The sequence below is a fragment of the Taeniopygia guttata genome, chromosome 3 (assembly GCF_048771995.1).
Source record: "Taeniopygia guttata chromosome 3, bTaeGut7.mat, whole genome shotgun sequence".
In the NCBI taxonomy this organism is placed as follows: domain Eukaryota; kingdom Metazoa; phylum Chordata; class Aves; order Passeriformes; family Estrildidae; genus Taeniopygia; species Taeniopygia guttata.
In genome coordinates this window covers 7,459,914-7,472,030 of record NC_133027.1, presented here as the reverse complement: position 1 = coordinate 7,472,030, position 12,117 = coordinate 7,459,914, and the positions used below count along the sequence as shown (strand labels likewise).

The following is a 12,117-nucleotide window of genomic DNA, read 5'->3' as shown; positions in this document are numbered from 1 at the left end:
CAGTCCCCATTTCAGCAAGGAGCCTTCTCAATGCCCAGCAGTTGGTGTAAATTATTTCAGTTATCCAAGTGTTTGGTACCTGGATGTATATGTATACACATGGCACATAAAAATAGATATATTTATATCTATAAAAGATGCATATTTGGGGGCAGAGCAGTTTGTAACCCTTAAAAAGCTATGGATGCTCACCTAGAACAAATCCCCCAGAAGAATTTAATTCATTTAAAGATTTCTAATGCAACCCGGTTCTTGCCTGAGAGCTCTTGGTTTGTGTTAATCTGATGGGCAGACCTGGAAGTCAGGCTGGCCGTGGAGCCACTGCTCCCCTAACCCAGTCTGGGCTCCAAGTGTCCCAGTGCCTGCTCCTGACCTCAGCCAGGGTTACTGCAGCCTGCAAGGCTTCTTGCTGCAAAACCAGCATGTTTCAAGGGACAGATGCAGATTTGGGGCAACTGTGCACTAAGCATGGCTCTGGCTCATAGCCCCAGTGCCTGTGTACAAGGGAAGGCAGGGCAGATCTGCTCCAGTGGGATGCTCCAGGGTCAGGCACAGGATAGGACTCCAAGCACCCATCCAAAGCTGAAATCCCACCTCAGCCATGGTGGCTGCTTTCCCTGAGCTGGCTTGGAGCTCACTCTTCATGAGCCATTACTGAACTTTTCTTTGTAGCATCTGATTTAGTAATTTGTAATAATTTATTTGAGGAATGAAGAAAATAGGACCATTTAGTACAATATGACAAATATTTAGTTTCTCATTGGCTCCAGCTAGTAAATGTGAGTGTTGCTGTGAGCCCCTTCCAGCTGCCAAACAAGGTGCCAGCACAGGGCAGCTGCCAGGGATCTCCTCCAGGTGAGATGTGGGCACTGTTCCCACAGCTGGGCACCCTCCTGTCACACACAGGGACATCCCCGTACCCACAGGGATGGATGTGCTGCAGCTCCTGCCCGCATCAAATCCTGCAGGTTACAATTACACTAAGAGGTTACAGGCAGAAGGAGCACAGCTTGAAGCCAGCCTTGATGAAAAAAAGCAAAATATGCAGACATTTATTTTTTCACCAAATGGACACAGCGTTGTTCTTGAAGCGACAAATTCCAACAAAAAAAGTGTTTCAGAAAATGGAAGCATTCCTCTATGACAGTACAATGCACTGAAAAACAAAACTGAATGACAAATTCCAAAGTATATTGTTACCTGCCCTGGTTCTGCACTGGCTGGAAGTTGTCTTGTCAGGGAGTGGAACATCCCATCCATGCAAATAAATCCTCCCAAGGCAGGATACTACCCACAACTTCCAGCTGGTTCAGAACACAGGCAGAGGTTATTCCTTCCCACTTCCAAAAGATACTGGCTATGCACATCCTGGATCACACTGATTTTTATACACAGGACATGAGTACTGAAAAAAAGAGCCAAAAAATGTAAATTTGTTTTTCCTCCACCACATGCTACGCCTAAAAATGTACGTACAGAAAATGTGTTATAGTTCAACCATGCCAAGTAGAAAACAATCACACTACAGGTATCAAAACGAAATTCTTCATCTGCTGTCTCATTTTGGTCATGTGTTCTTCCATTCATACCAAATCCTCAGTCCAAACCTGGGACACAAAACAAATCCCCCCCACACTTTTTTTTTTGTAGCATGAGAGCTGGGTTGTTTCACTGCAGCTCATCAGAGCTGGTACCATTACTGGGAACAAGGTGCTTGGAATGAGTCCCTTTATCAGCTGGATCGTTTTGAAAGCCGTTCATCTTCTACAGTTTGTGAAACTTTGTTACAAACACGGGCTCGGGCTTGTGATGTCCAGTCAAACACAGAACCTGCTCAGTCCCCTCTTGAAAGCTCCTGCTAGAAACAGGACACGGCAGCCTTTACCAGGTCACCCTCAGCACAGAGAAGCTGTCGCCTTGGGGGATTTAATTTTAAAGCAGATCTCCCTGTGTTCTACATTTATTTAATCCTAATCTGAAGATATAAAAACTCATATTCCATTTTATCAGATTTATAAGAGAAAAAAAATTATACTTTGTTAAGAATTCCTATGTTTAGGCCAAGAACTCGACGACAGGGCTTGGAAAGAGTTTTCCAAAAAGGATCAGTTTATTTTGGTGGGTCTGTGTTAATTCCATATTTTTCCTTGAGAAGCTTAAGCTGTTCTTCTTTCTTCTTTGTGTCCATCTTTTGGAATGCCTGTAATTAGGAAAATAAAAGACGTAAGAAGACAGAAGAAATCTCTCATCTCATGACAAATTATTTCCCAGTATCTGCAACAAGCAGATGGAGTTCACCATCACACACACAGAGCATTGTTTGATTCTTGTCCTTGGAGAATGTCACAGGGCCCTGGATGTTGTTGGTGACAGAGTGGACACAGAGAACTGGAGACCTTTTACCCATAAACAAGATCTCCCCTCCTGCTGCAGCTGTGCAATTGTGGGGCCTCTGCACCCTCTTCTCCAGAGTACACCCCCCACAAACACGTTTTTCCTACCCTTTGTCCAAAGTTACTTTTTTTGCACACAAACCACCAATACAAAACTCTGACCATGTATCCCATTTACTCCCTCTAACAGTTTGTATTTTATTTCTTAAAAATACCCAAGTAATGGTCTTTACAAACTGCTGCTGGGGTTGTTCTTTGTGCCAGCTCTGCTCAGAGGTGACTCCCCCAGCCCAGTGTCGTACCCTGTTGGCATTGTAGTACAGAACCACGAGGTATCTGTTGCACACGTTGAACCCCGACAGGTGGTCGCAGGCGTTCTTGGCGTCAAAGATGTCCTCATAGACCACGTAGGCTGTTCCTCTGGTCTCAGGGGTGTTCCCACTGCACAGCAAGGGCACAATCAAGGTCAGATAAAATGAACAAGAAATAGTGTATTTATTTCACAGTGACTGAGATTAGATGAACTAATGCAACATCACTAAAAAACAATTCGTAATTTTTTCTAGGTATTAAATGACATCCCTGTTTTCCACACTAAACAGTTCAGAGCCAGAGACAACAGGAAAAAATGTGCTCTACTTTGCTCCATAAGGGAAATGCACCTCTCGAGAACAATTGGGTTGTTGAAGCTTTTGTCAGGGCTGCCATGCTGTGTCTGGAAATAATTTAAATCTTTATTATAGCAATGAGCTTTTATTTAATATTGCAAGACTTGGCTGTCAGTTAGTGGCTGTCTGTATCAGATGTGTCCCTAGGATGCAACAGGGCTCCTGGCATATCACAAATTCAATTTAAGAGGCAGAACAGCCCCAGTGGTGCAAGCCCACTGCTGAGAAACAGCCATCACCCACAGGAGCACCAGTTCCATGTCCTTTGCCTGAGGAATGGGACACACATCTGGGCACGTAACAGTAATGAGCCCAGAGGGGCTGCAGAGATCCCAGAGGTCTCGGCTAACAGATGCTGACAGAGACTTCACAGTCAGAACAACTTCCTAAGGTGCTTCTGAGAACTCCTAAGGATAAATGGTATCACACATATCCACACTGGGATCTGTGCAAAAGTGAGGAGGAGAACGGGATTAACACTGCACAGAGCACAAAAGCCTTTACAAAGGGGCGTACACGTTATGCCCTGGCACTGACAATGTTGGGATTTCTGTGGGAAATTACATGAATTAGTAGCTCTGAGCAAACTGCTGAAAGCACACACCAGTGCATCACTCCAGTGGAAAGCCCCAGATATGTCCTAATTCTGTGTCCCACTGTCATGCTGTTCCAGCCCACATGTTTTCAGAAAACTTAAGTACTGTCTCTCCTTTATGCTCATTAGTAAAAAATTCCATCTATTTAGCCAGGCAGTGTTTACACTGCCCCTCGTTCCCTCAGCCACTTCTCAAGTCACCTCCACTGCCCTTCCTTGCTCGAGAAGGTGATGGCGTCACATCCCAGCATGGCACCAGCAGCACGTGTCCCCTTGGTGTCCTTTGCTTACTGAGGGCAACTCTGTAACACTCACTTCACCCTACACAACAATCAATGTTGCAGATACCCAGGGAAGCTGTGGATGCTCCATCCCTAGAAGTGTTCATGGCCAGGTTGGATGGGGCCCAGAGCACCTGGCCAGCTGGAATGTGTCCCTGCCCACTGCAGGGGGTTGGAATAAAACGGTCTTTACGGTCCCTTCAACACAAACCCTCCTATGCTGGCCAAAGCTCAGGTCCTCAGCCTTTGAACTAACCAGGAGAAGAACATCAGAGTTGCTGCAAATTTGTACAATCTCCACGCATTTTAGAACCAAAGGCACAGTCACAACCTCCACTTCCCAGACAGTTTGGCCCGAGGACATCCTGTCTCTGCCACTCAGGGCTTGCTGCTGGCATTTGTTTCTAGTGAACAGATGCAGCAGCAGCAGCAACATCCCTGTTTTCCCACTGGCTAGCAGATACTCACAAAACAAGAAAACTGCTTGTGCTCAGCGTCTGCCTTTCCTATTTTCACCCCAAGTCAAGGTAAAATCTAATTGTATTTGAAACTTATTTAAGCAAACAAGTCTCTCATGTTTTATCAACTTCCCCAACCAAGTTCATTTCAAATTTAAGTTCATTCTCCGCATCTCCCAGCAGAATCATTTACTAACAAATTCACGTGTTAAGAGCATCATCACATCCCCCTCTGGCACTCGGGGCTCCAGGGCATTGAACCTTTCCAGCTGTGAAACCCTTCATGGTCCAAAGGAACTGGAAATACTCACACTCTGATCTGCCGGATGGGCCCGTACTTCCCAAAAATGTCGTACATCTCCTCGGCCGTGATTTTGTACGGCAGGTTCCTGATGTACAGGATCCGGTTGACCTCCGGAGGGAGCCGGATCTGATGGGGGAAGAACAGGCGGTGTGTTAGGCGCACGTCCCGCAAACCTTAAACCCAGGGGGCAAACCAGGGAATGTGTGAAACACGGAATGGACGGGAACCGTCCGAGCCGCGGCGTGCGGGAGCGGGACAGAGCCCGGCGGGACGGGACGGGACGGGGCGGAGCACTCACGTTGGCTCGTTTGGCTGCTTGCATCGCCATGGCGGCGAGAGGAGAGCGGGGCCGCGGCCTGAGGCGGAAACACCGGCAGGGAAGGAGGCTGGGGCGGAGACAGCGGCGGGGACCGAGCCTGGAGCAGAAACAGCGGCAGGGACCGAGCGTGGAGCGGAAACAGCAGCGCGGACCGAGCGTGGAGCGGAATCAACAGCGCGGACCGAGCCCGGAGCAGAGGCAGCGGCGGGCCGGGAGCGGCGGCGGCACACCCGGTCTCTCCCAGCAGGCTCCGCACGCTCCTCACGGAACCGGATCCAGCCCGGGACGTGACCCCGCTCCCGGCCCCGCCCCCTATTTAACCCCCATTCCCGCCCCTCAGGCCCGGCCCGGCCCGGCGCGCCCCCGCACGTTCGATGTTCGGTGCCAGAATTGCGACAGGAACCTCTTTAATAAACGCTTCCTTCTTTTCCTTTCCCCCTCCTCGCCACGCCCACGAATCGGTCCCGGTGCAGCCCCCGCAGTGACTGTCCCAGAGCGGCTACTGCGGCGGCCCTTTCTTGACGCAGACGGGAATTTCGATGGCGATTTTGCCGATGTTCCTGTTTTCCTCCATAGCCCTGTGTGCCTCGGCGATGGCGTGCAGGGGGTAGACGCTGTCCAGCACGGGCCGCAGGCGCGGGGCAGCCCCTCCGCAGAAATGGGGCAGCGCCTGCTCGGTGAAGGCTCTGACCAGCCGCTCCTTGTACTGCGGAAAAAACACCTGCAAAGTTATTGTTATATCGTTCACTCACCCGGGTGTCCACAGCACGGCGTGTAAAAGGTACACAGCCCTCAGGGAGACACCTTCTGACATTCTCACAGTGAAACGGAGATAAAAACACCTGACGGGTCTAAATTATAAACGAGAAGAAAGATTTTAGATTTATTACATAATTGAATTAAATTCCCCAAAGCAAGCGGTGTGAGCTGTGCAGGACCATTTCAATCAAACTGATAAAGGTCTTGTAAATATTCAGCCTTAAACCACGCATGGAATCCACCTTAGGGCTCTGCACTGCAGGTCTTTTATTGTCACATCTGAGAGTATTCCACATGAAGTGAGTTTTCTTTGGTAACTGGGCATCCAAATGGTCTTGGTTTCTACTTTGAAGTGACCTAATAGAGATTGTTATTTTTCCCTCCTCAGACTTGATCAAGTTGCCCAATCACTGGAGTTTTATTTCTTCTAGGGCCAAATATCTAAAGGATGGTATCCATGAAGCACATTAAGAAGTCCTGAGTGTTATTCCTCTCATTCAGGGAGGAATTTCATAAAAATGGAAAAAAAAAAACATTACAACTTACTTTTGTGACATTTTCCTAAGTATGTAGTTCAAGGTGGGGCTTTTTTGACAAAAATGTGTTTAACACTGGTTTTAAAAGAAAGCTCTCAAAATGATCATAAATTTTAAGATCAAACCGCATACAGTGCTGATAGTCACTACTTGCCTCCTTGTCTCGGGACCGTAACAGGCTCGTGTGGATGCTGGCTCTTTTGGAAATCAGCCTTGCCAGCAAATCCCCATGGACTTCACCTCCACTCAGCAGTCCATAGATAATCCACCGGCCATCAGTACTCAGACAGTTGAGATTCTTCTCCCAGTACGAGGCCCCAACACAATCTAAAATGATGTCTACTCCAGAACCTCAAGTAGAAACAGAAGAGATTTCAGCAATGACATCAAGCTGCATTAAGGGTAGGATAATTTCAAGCAAGACTAAAACCTTCTTATTTATAGGTACAGGATTGGCCCTGCAATTCTTATTTAAATCTTTCTACTGAAATTAGGAATTGGCACAGTGATTTGTAAAGAATTACAGAATCAGGCACAGAAGAAGAATCATCAGTTACAAATAAGCAAACTCAGAATTAAGCCGCCCGAAATGCTTAGAAAAGCTACATTTTTCTAACAGTTTAAGAATTAAGTGGCACTGGCACAGGTTGCCCAGAGAAGCTGTAGGTTCCCCACCCCTGGAAATGTTCAAGGCAGGTTGGATGGAGCTCAGAGCAAGCTGGGGTGTCCCTGCCCATGGCAGGGGGTTGGAACGGGATGATCTTTAAAGTCCTTTCCAACTCAGGCCATGCTGTGCTTCTGTGATGATTCAAACACGAAAATGTAAGGATTTTGTCCCACAGTTCCTTGGGGAGGCAGCAATAACATGGTGCAATATTTATGCCCCAAATGAACACAGCCAGAGAGACCCCATGCAGAAAACAGCACAATTAAACTAAGGAAAGGCCTATTCTGGGCTGAGCAGGATGTCAGGTTGTGCTTCCAGGGTCACTACTGTCTGCTCCCTCACCAGGTGACAGCTGAAACTGAGTGTGTGTTCACATGTTGGGAGGTCCATTCGCACTTTCATAGAGAGGTTTTTACCTTGGGTGAACTCCAAAACCTTTTCACTGAAGTCTTCATTGTTGTAGTTGAACCCTGCAGCTGCTCCAGCATTTGCTGTTGCTTCCAGTTTCTCCTGAGTTCCTGCTGTGACAATGGGAATAGCCTTTGCCAGCCTCACCAGCTGAATGGCTGCCATGCCAACCCCGCTGGCTCCAGCGTGGATCAACACTCTCTCACCCTCTTGTACTTTACCTGGAGGAGGGCAGAAGGAAAGTGGTCACCCTTTGGGAATCACCTTTGAATTAAAATATGAACAGTCTGGAAGATAGCAAAGAGGAGGTTGAAAGAGATGGCCTTGATTGGACTTTGGACAATTGGACATCTTCATAGCCTTCATAAAAGAGAGAAAGCAGCAGAGGTTGCAGTGTGCTTACAGGATGGCTTCAGTGGAAGGACTTTGTCTTGGCCATGTGCAATTCTGGGCATCAGTGACCAAGATGTTTAAGTGAGGGTAGTCACAGCCCTTTTATACCATCAGTAGAAAACACACTTGGAGGATGTTCATACTGAGAAATTATGCACTCAGCAATGGAGAAATAGCATAAATGCTGGGTAACCATTAAAGACCAGTCCTACCAATCATTTTACCATCTATTGGTGTCATTAATTTGTGTTTCACCACTTGCTTCTGCAAGTGAGGCACCAGGTAGGCTCCCACTGATCACCAGGAAACAGCATTGCTTGAAGCAAGTCTGCAGGGAAGTTATGTTTGGAACTTTTGGTCCTTATTGGATCTCTTAGATGCTACTGCTGAAGAGTGTAGAAGGATATTTCTCATCAAAGGAAAACCTTGGCAAGTGCTATTGTTTATTACCTTGGCAGTGTATTTTTAAAATTAAGAGTGTGGGCTTCTGTCTACTTTAAATCAGCTCAGAGTGGATTTTACCTACAAATAATATCTTTCTTTAAAAAAGGTAGAAGACGTTGCCTACTGTAGATACACAAGCAACTAGTGATAAAATTCTTGGTATGGTCATGCATGCAGTGAAGCCAGATCCTTAGAAGTAAGATGTGTTTTCAGGTGTCTGGAAAAGGTGGGAATAATTTCAGGGTTTAGGCTTAATGGAAGGTGTTCCCGTCCATGGCAAGGGAGTGGAACTAGATCACCTAATTCCTTTTCAACCCAAACCATCCAGTGATTCAAACTGAGAAATACAGACAAAAAGGAATTGACCATCTTTCTATATCCTTCCTTGTAAATACATAATGAGCAGGGTAGGTTGGCACTGGGGAGAGGTGGTCATGATTCAAGGATTTGTGTCTGGCATACTGGATTCTGACCCACAAGAACAAAGTGACAGAGAAAAGGTTATTTGAAGGCAAACAACATTCAAATAGAGGCAACAAGGAGAGGATTTTGTAACAGAAAGAAAGATGAGCTGTTTTGGTGGGGTAAATGGGCAAATGCACCTCTCACCTACAAAATGGAGCAGCTGAAATGCTGTTAGCCAGGCTTCAGGAATGGCTGCAGCCTGAATAAAAGTCATATCTTTGGGAATTGGCATCAGGAGGCCTTCGGGCACTGTCACATATTGTGCCTGGCCTCCCCCGGGGAGCAGAGCCATCACTGCATCGCCAATCTGCCACCGGCCCGAGCAGCCGGGACCCAGCCCAGCCACGCTCCCAGCTGCTTCCAGGCCTAAAATGTCACTTGCTCCTTTGGGGGGAGGGTACTTCCCTCTCCTCTAAAATAAAAAAAAAAAAAATTAAAATAAAAAAAAAAAAAAGAGAAGGCAAGGAAGGAAAAACCATCAATGACCTGCATTATTTCATTCACATGTCTCCAGCCTAAATTCTTATTTGTTTAATCCTGATTTGGCCCTGTGCATATGTTGCAGTAATTTGAGGATCTTCTAGCCTCTGGAAACACTTTTGCTTCCTAAGTGTTATTCTTCGTAAGTCAGAATAAATTGAAATATTTGTGAGTTCCTTCTCTCCAGGCTAATCCCTGCTCTGGAGATACTGTGGTCTCCATTTGCAGAGCATGGCTTGCAGCTCAAAGAAATAATTTGAATGTGAATTTGAATAAATTTTCCTCCACTGGAACTATGCCATTGGAACATTTCCTTTTCATCTCAAATGTCCATAAAAGGGTCTAAGATCTAAAAAGACTGGAGCTTTGGTTTTACACGTTTTGTTGAAAGGCAGCTGCCTTTCCACGCCAGCCCAGCCCTGCACTAATGCAGATAAAAACATTTATCTGCTGAATCAACAGATATCTCTTCTCAGCCCTATGAACTCTCCCATCCAAATGCTCACCAGGTTCAAACTCTTTCAGCTCATTAGATCTGTCAAGATTTCACAGAGGGGCTTGAAAAATCTGTGATGTTTTTAGGTGCATAAATCTGTTTAACATACACATACCTGGAGTAAATCAGCCCTATTCAGAGCACTGGCAGACACCTTCACGAGAACTTCTCCTTCTCCTGGACTTGGTTTCATCACTTCTTTCATATAGAGATTTTCTGGGCCTCCTGGGCAATCAAAATAGGCTGCAAACATTTTCTCTAAAAAAAAGCCAAACAAAACCAAACTGAAAAAACATTCCATGAATGCAGGTATGTGCAGTGGAGAAAATCTCAGTGATGAAAGGTAACAAGATTTTTTAAATTCCTATTTATTTCCCTTGCCTCAGGAGATGATTGCTGTGTGCCTGATTTGCTGTAGTACAGGCTCTCACTGCTGCAGGAGTCTTTCAGGTACCTCCTCAGATACTGCTCCTGGGATCCTTTGGGCACCAGCAGATGTTGAGATGGGCTGAGCTGTCAAGCCTTCCTGCCTGATGAAATCAAATGAGGAACAGTCTTCTCTCTGCTCCCTGGGTCCTGGGTGGAAGAAGATGAGAAGGAGAGGCAATCACAACAGGAACAGCTGTGTTACTTCCTGAGAGCTGGTACTGCACTGGGTGCAGCAGAGAATGAGCTGCAGCCAGAGCCTCTTCAAGTAACCCGCACTGTGTGACAGACCACCCTATCCTCTGTAAAAATTACTGACTTTTGCACAGGAAAAGCTAAGTGCATACCTACCTATTTGTGGCAAGACTGCAAATGTAGAGTGATAAACAGCTTGAAACCCCAGGGATATCAATCCCCACAGGGTGGTGCTCCATGGCTATTTTATGGTGAATAAGCACTTCCAGTTATTTGTATAAAATGCAATTTAAAGGCTTTTGTTTCTGAGGCTGGCTGTTTATTCATTGTTATTAACAATTTAATCCAGTCACACAAAATTTGTATGTATCAGCAAAAAAATTCAATAGGAAGCCCACATGATGCCACGCCGTAACAATTGTTTCTGCTGTCTCAATTGGGTCCAAATTTAGTCAGTTAAAAAGAAGATATTAAAGAAGCTTTTCCCCCTCTTTCATCAGAGTTCATTAACCTGCTTTTTTATAAATTATTGTCTTTGCTGCTAGAAGCAAGCCCACAAAAATATTTTTAAAAACCCCAAAAAACAAAACAAAACCAAAAAACCAAGAGGATCTGAGTATTTACATTACTCTCAAATGCACAGAAAACTGCAGAAACTGAGATACAAGTTTCCAAACATTTCAAGCTCTCAGACCTGTCAGCAGTAGCTGACAACAACAGTTTTAAGCAGCTGTGTGGCTCCCGAGCCCACTCCCGAGCTCACCTGTTTCCTGTACAGAAGGACGCTCAGTCTGTGCCCCGGAACAAACCCAGCCTGTCCCCGGGAGCACAGTCCGATCCCAGTTCCTCCTCTCCCAGCTCCTCTCCCTTGCACTGCGCTGCTCCCCTGCAGGCCAAGGGGAGCAACAGGGCGAGGGTGTTCTACTTCGGAGCGACAGTATGAGGAGTCAGAAATGTTAGCACAGCTCACCATTATTTCTGCAAACGACCTGGATTATTCCCTGGCTTGGCACAGAAATCAGTTTTCCCGCTTGGCCTTGCGGCAGAGATCGGCTGCTGCCCCAGCGCTCGGGGAAGCGTGGCCTGCTGCCCGTGGCTGTGCCTCTGTGTGTGATGGGGTGTGCTCCAGCTGTGCGAATTCATGTCAGAATTCTGTGTCTCACACTCGATTTACGCCGCCGGCACTGAGGGTGTGCAACTGTGCCAGCCCTGTGCTGGGGACGCTGCCCTGTGCTCTGCTCCTGGGGAGCAGCGGCGTTCAGAGCTCGCTGGTTCACATCCTTAAACCCGTGTGTTTCTACCTGATGGTTTGGAATCAGAATCAGTGTTGCTCTAAAAGTCTGGTGATACCTCCTTGAGCTTTGCAGAAGGATCAGATCATGCCTCTCCCTGTGTCTTAATCACCAGCTCTTGAATGTTTGAGCTGTCAGGAAATAAAACTGACACTTCAGACTGTTTAAAAATGGTAACTCATATGTGTGGGATTTTTCTGTGGATTTTTTTCCTGTAATAATGAGATTTTTGGATTCAGGCTTTTAAACTCTTCTTTGAAATGGAACAAATTTAGAATCAAGTATAGCTAAAAATTATTTTGTTCTCACGTGACTTGAAGAGCTAATAATTGATGTGTTTCTGAAGATGAGAAGATCATGAAGCCTGGTCTATAGTACACACAGCCTGATTCAGTGCCAGTACTGGCATTGTCCCTCCTCCACTGTCCCTGGAGAACTTTGCAATCCACTGCAGTTTAAAATAACTTTCTATTACAGCCGTTGACAATGCAAATTCACATGATAAAATACGTTTTATTATTCAAGGATGTACAGGGCA

At 46.2% G+C, this 12,117-nt stretch overlaps 2 protein-coding genes across 5 annotated transcripts; both read right to left on the bottom strand.

Annotated features, from left to right (window-relative positions):
• Positions 1-1,022: 1,022 nt before the first annotated feature.
• SF3B6 (splicing factor 3b subunit 6) lies at positions 1,023-5,362 on the bottom strand. Its single transcript, XM_002188802.6, has 4 exons — positions 4,998-5,362; positions 4,707-4,825; positions 2,696-2,834; positions 1,023-2,200 (listed from the first exon to the last, which is right to left on the bottom strand). The coding sequence occupies exons 1-4, from the start codon at positions 5,025-5,027 to the stop codon at positions 2,111-2,113; spliced, it is 378 nt and encodes a 125-aa protein (XP_002188838.1). The 5' UTR covers positions 5,028-5,362; the 3' UTR covers positions 1,023-2,110.
• A 46-nt stretch (positions 5,363-5,408) lies between these two features.
• On the bottom strand, positions 5,409-11,400 carry TP53I3 (tumor protein p53 inducible protein 3). 4 transcript variants are annotated; one of them, XM_072926316.1, is made up of 7 exons: positions 11,258-11,400; positions 10,048-10,242; positions 9,782-9,924; positions 8,835-9,102; positions 7,397-7,609; positions 6,468-6,664; positions 5,409-5,724 (listed from the first exon to the last, which is right to left on the bottom strand). In XM_072926316.1, exons 3-7 carry the CDS (start codon positions 9,917-9,919, stop codon positions 5,518-5,520), a joined length of 1,023 nt encoding a protein of 340 aa, XP_072782417.1. In that variant the 5' UTR covers positions 9,920-9,924; positions 10,048-10,242; positions 11,258-11,400; the 3' UTR covers positions 5,409-5,517. The 4 variants fall into 4 exon arrangements, with proteins under 4 accessions (XP_072782417.1, XP_072782418.1, XP_002188971.4 ...); XM_072926317.1 differs by lacking the exon at positions 11,258-11,400 and adding an exon at positions 11,051-11,236 and having other exon boundaries at positions 6,468-6,640; XM_002188935.5 differs by lacking the exon at positions 11,258-11,400 and adding an exon at positions 11,051-11,235 and having other exon boundaries at positions 10,121-10,242.
• Between the last annotated feature and the right edge of the window lie 717 nt (positions 11,401-12,117).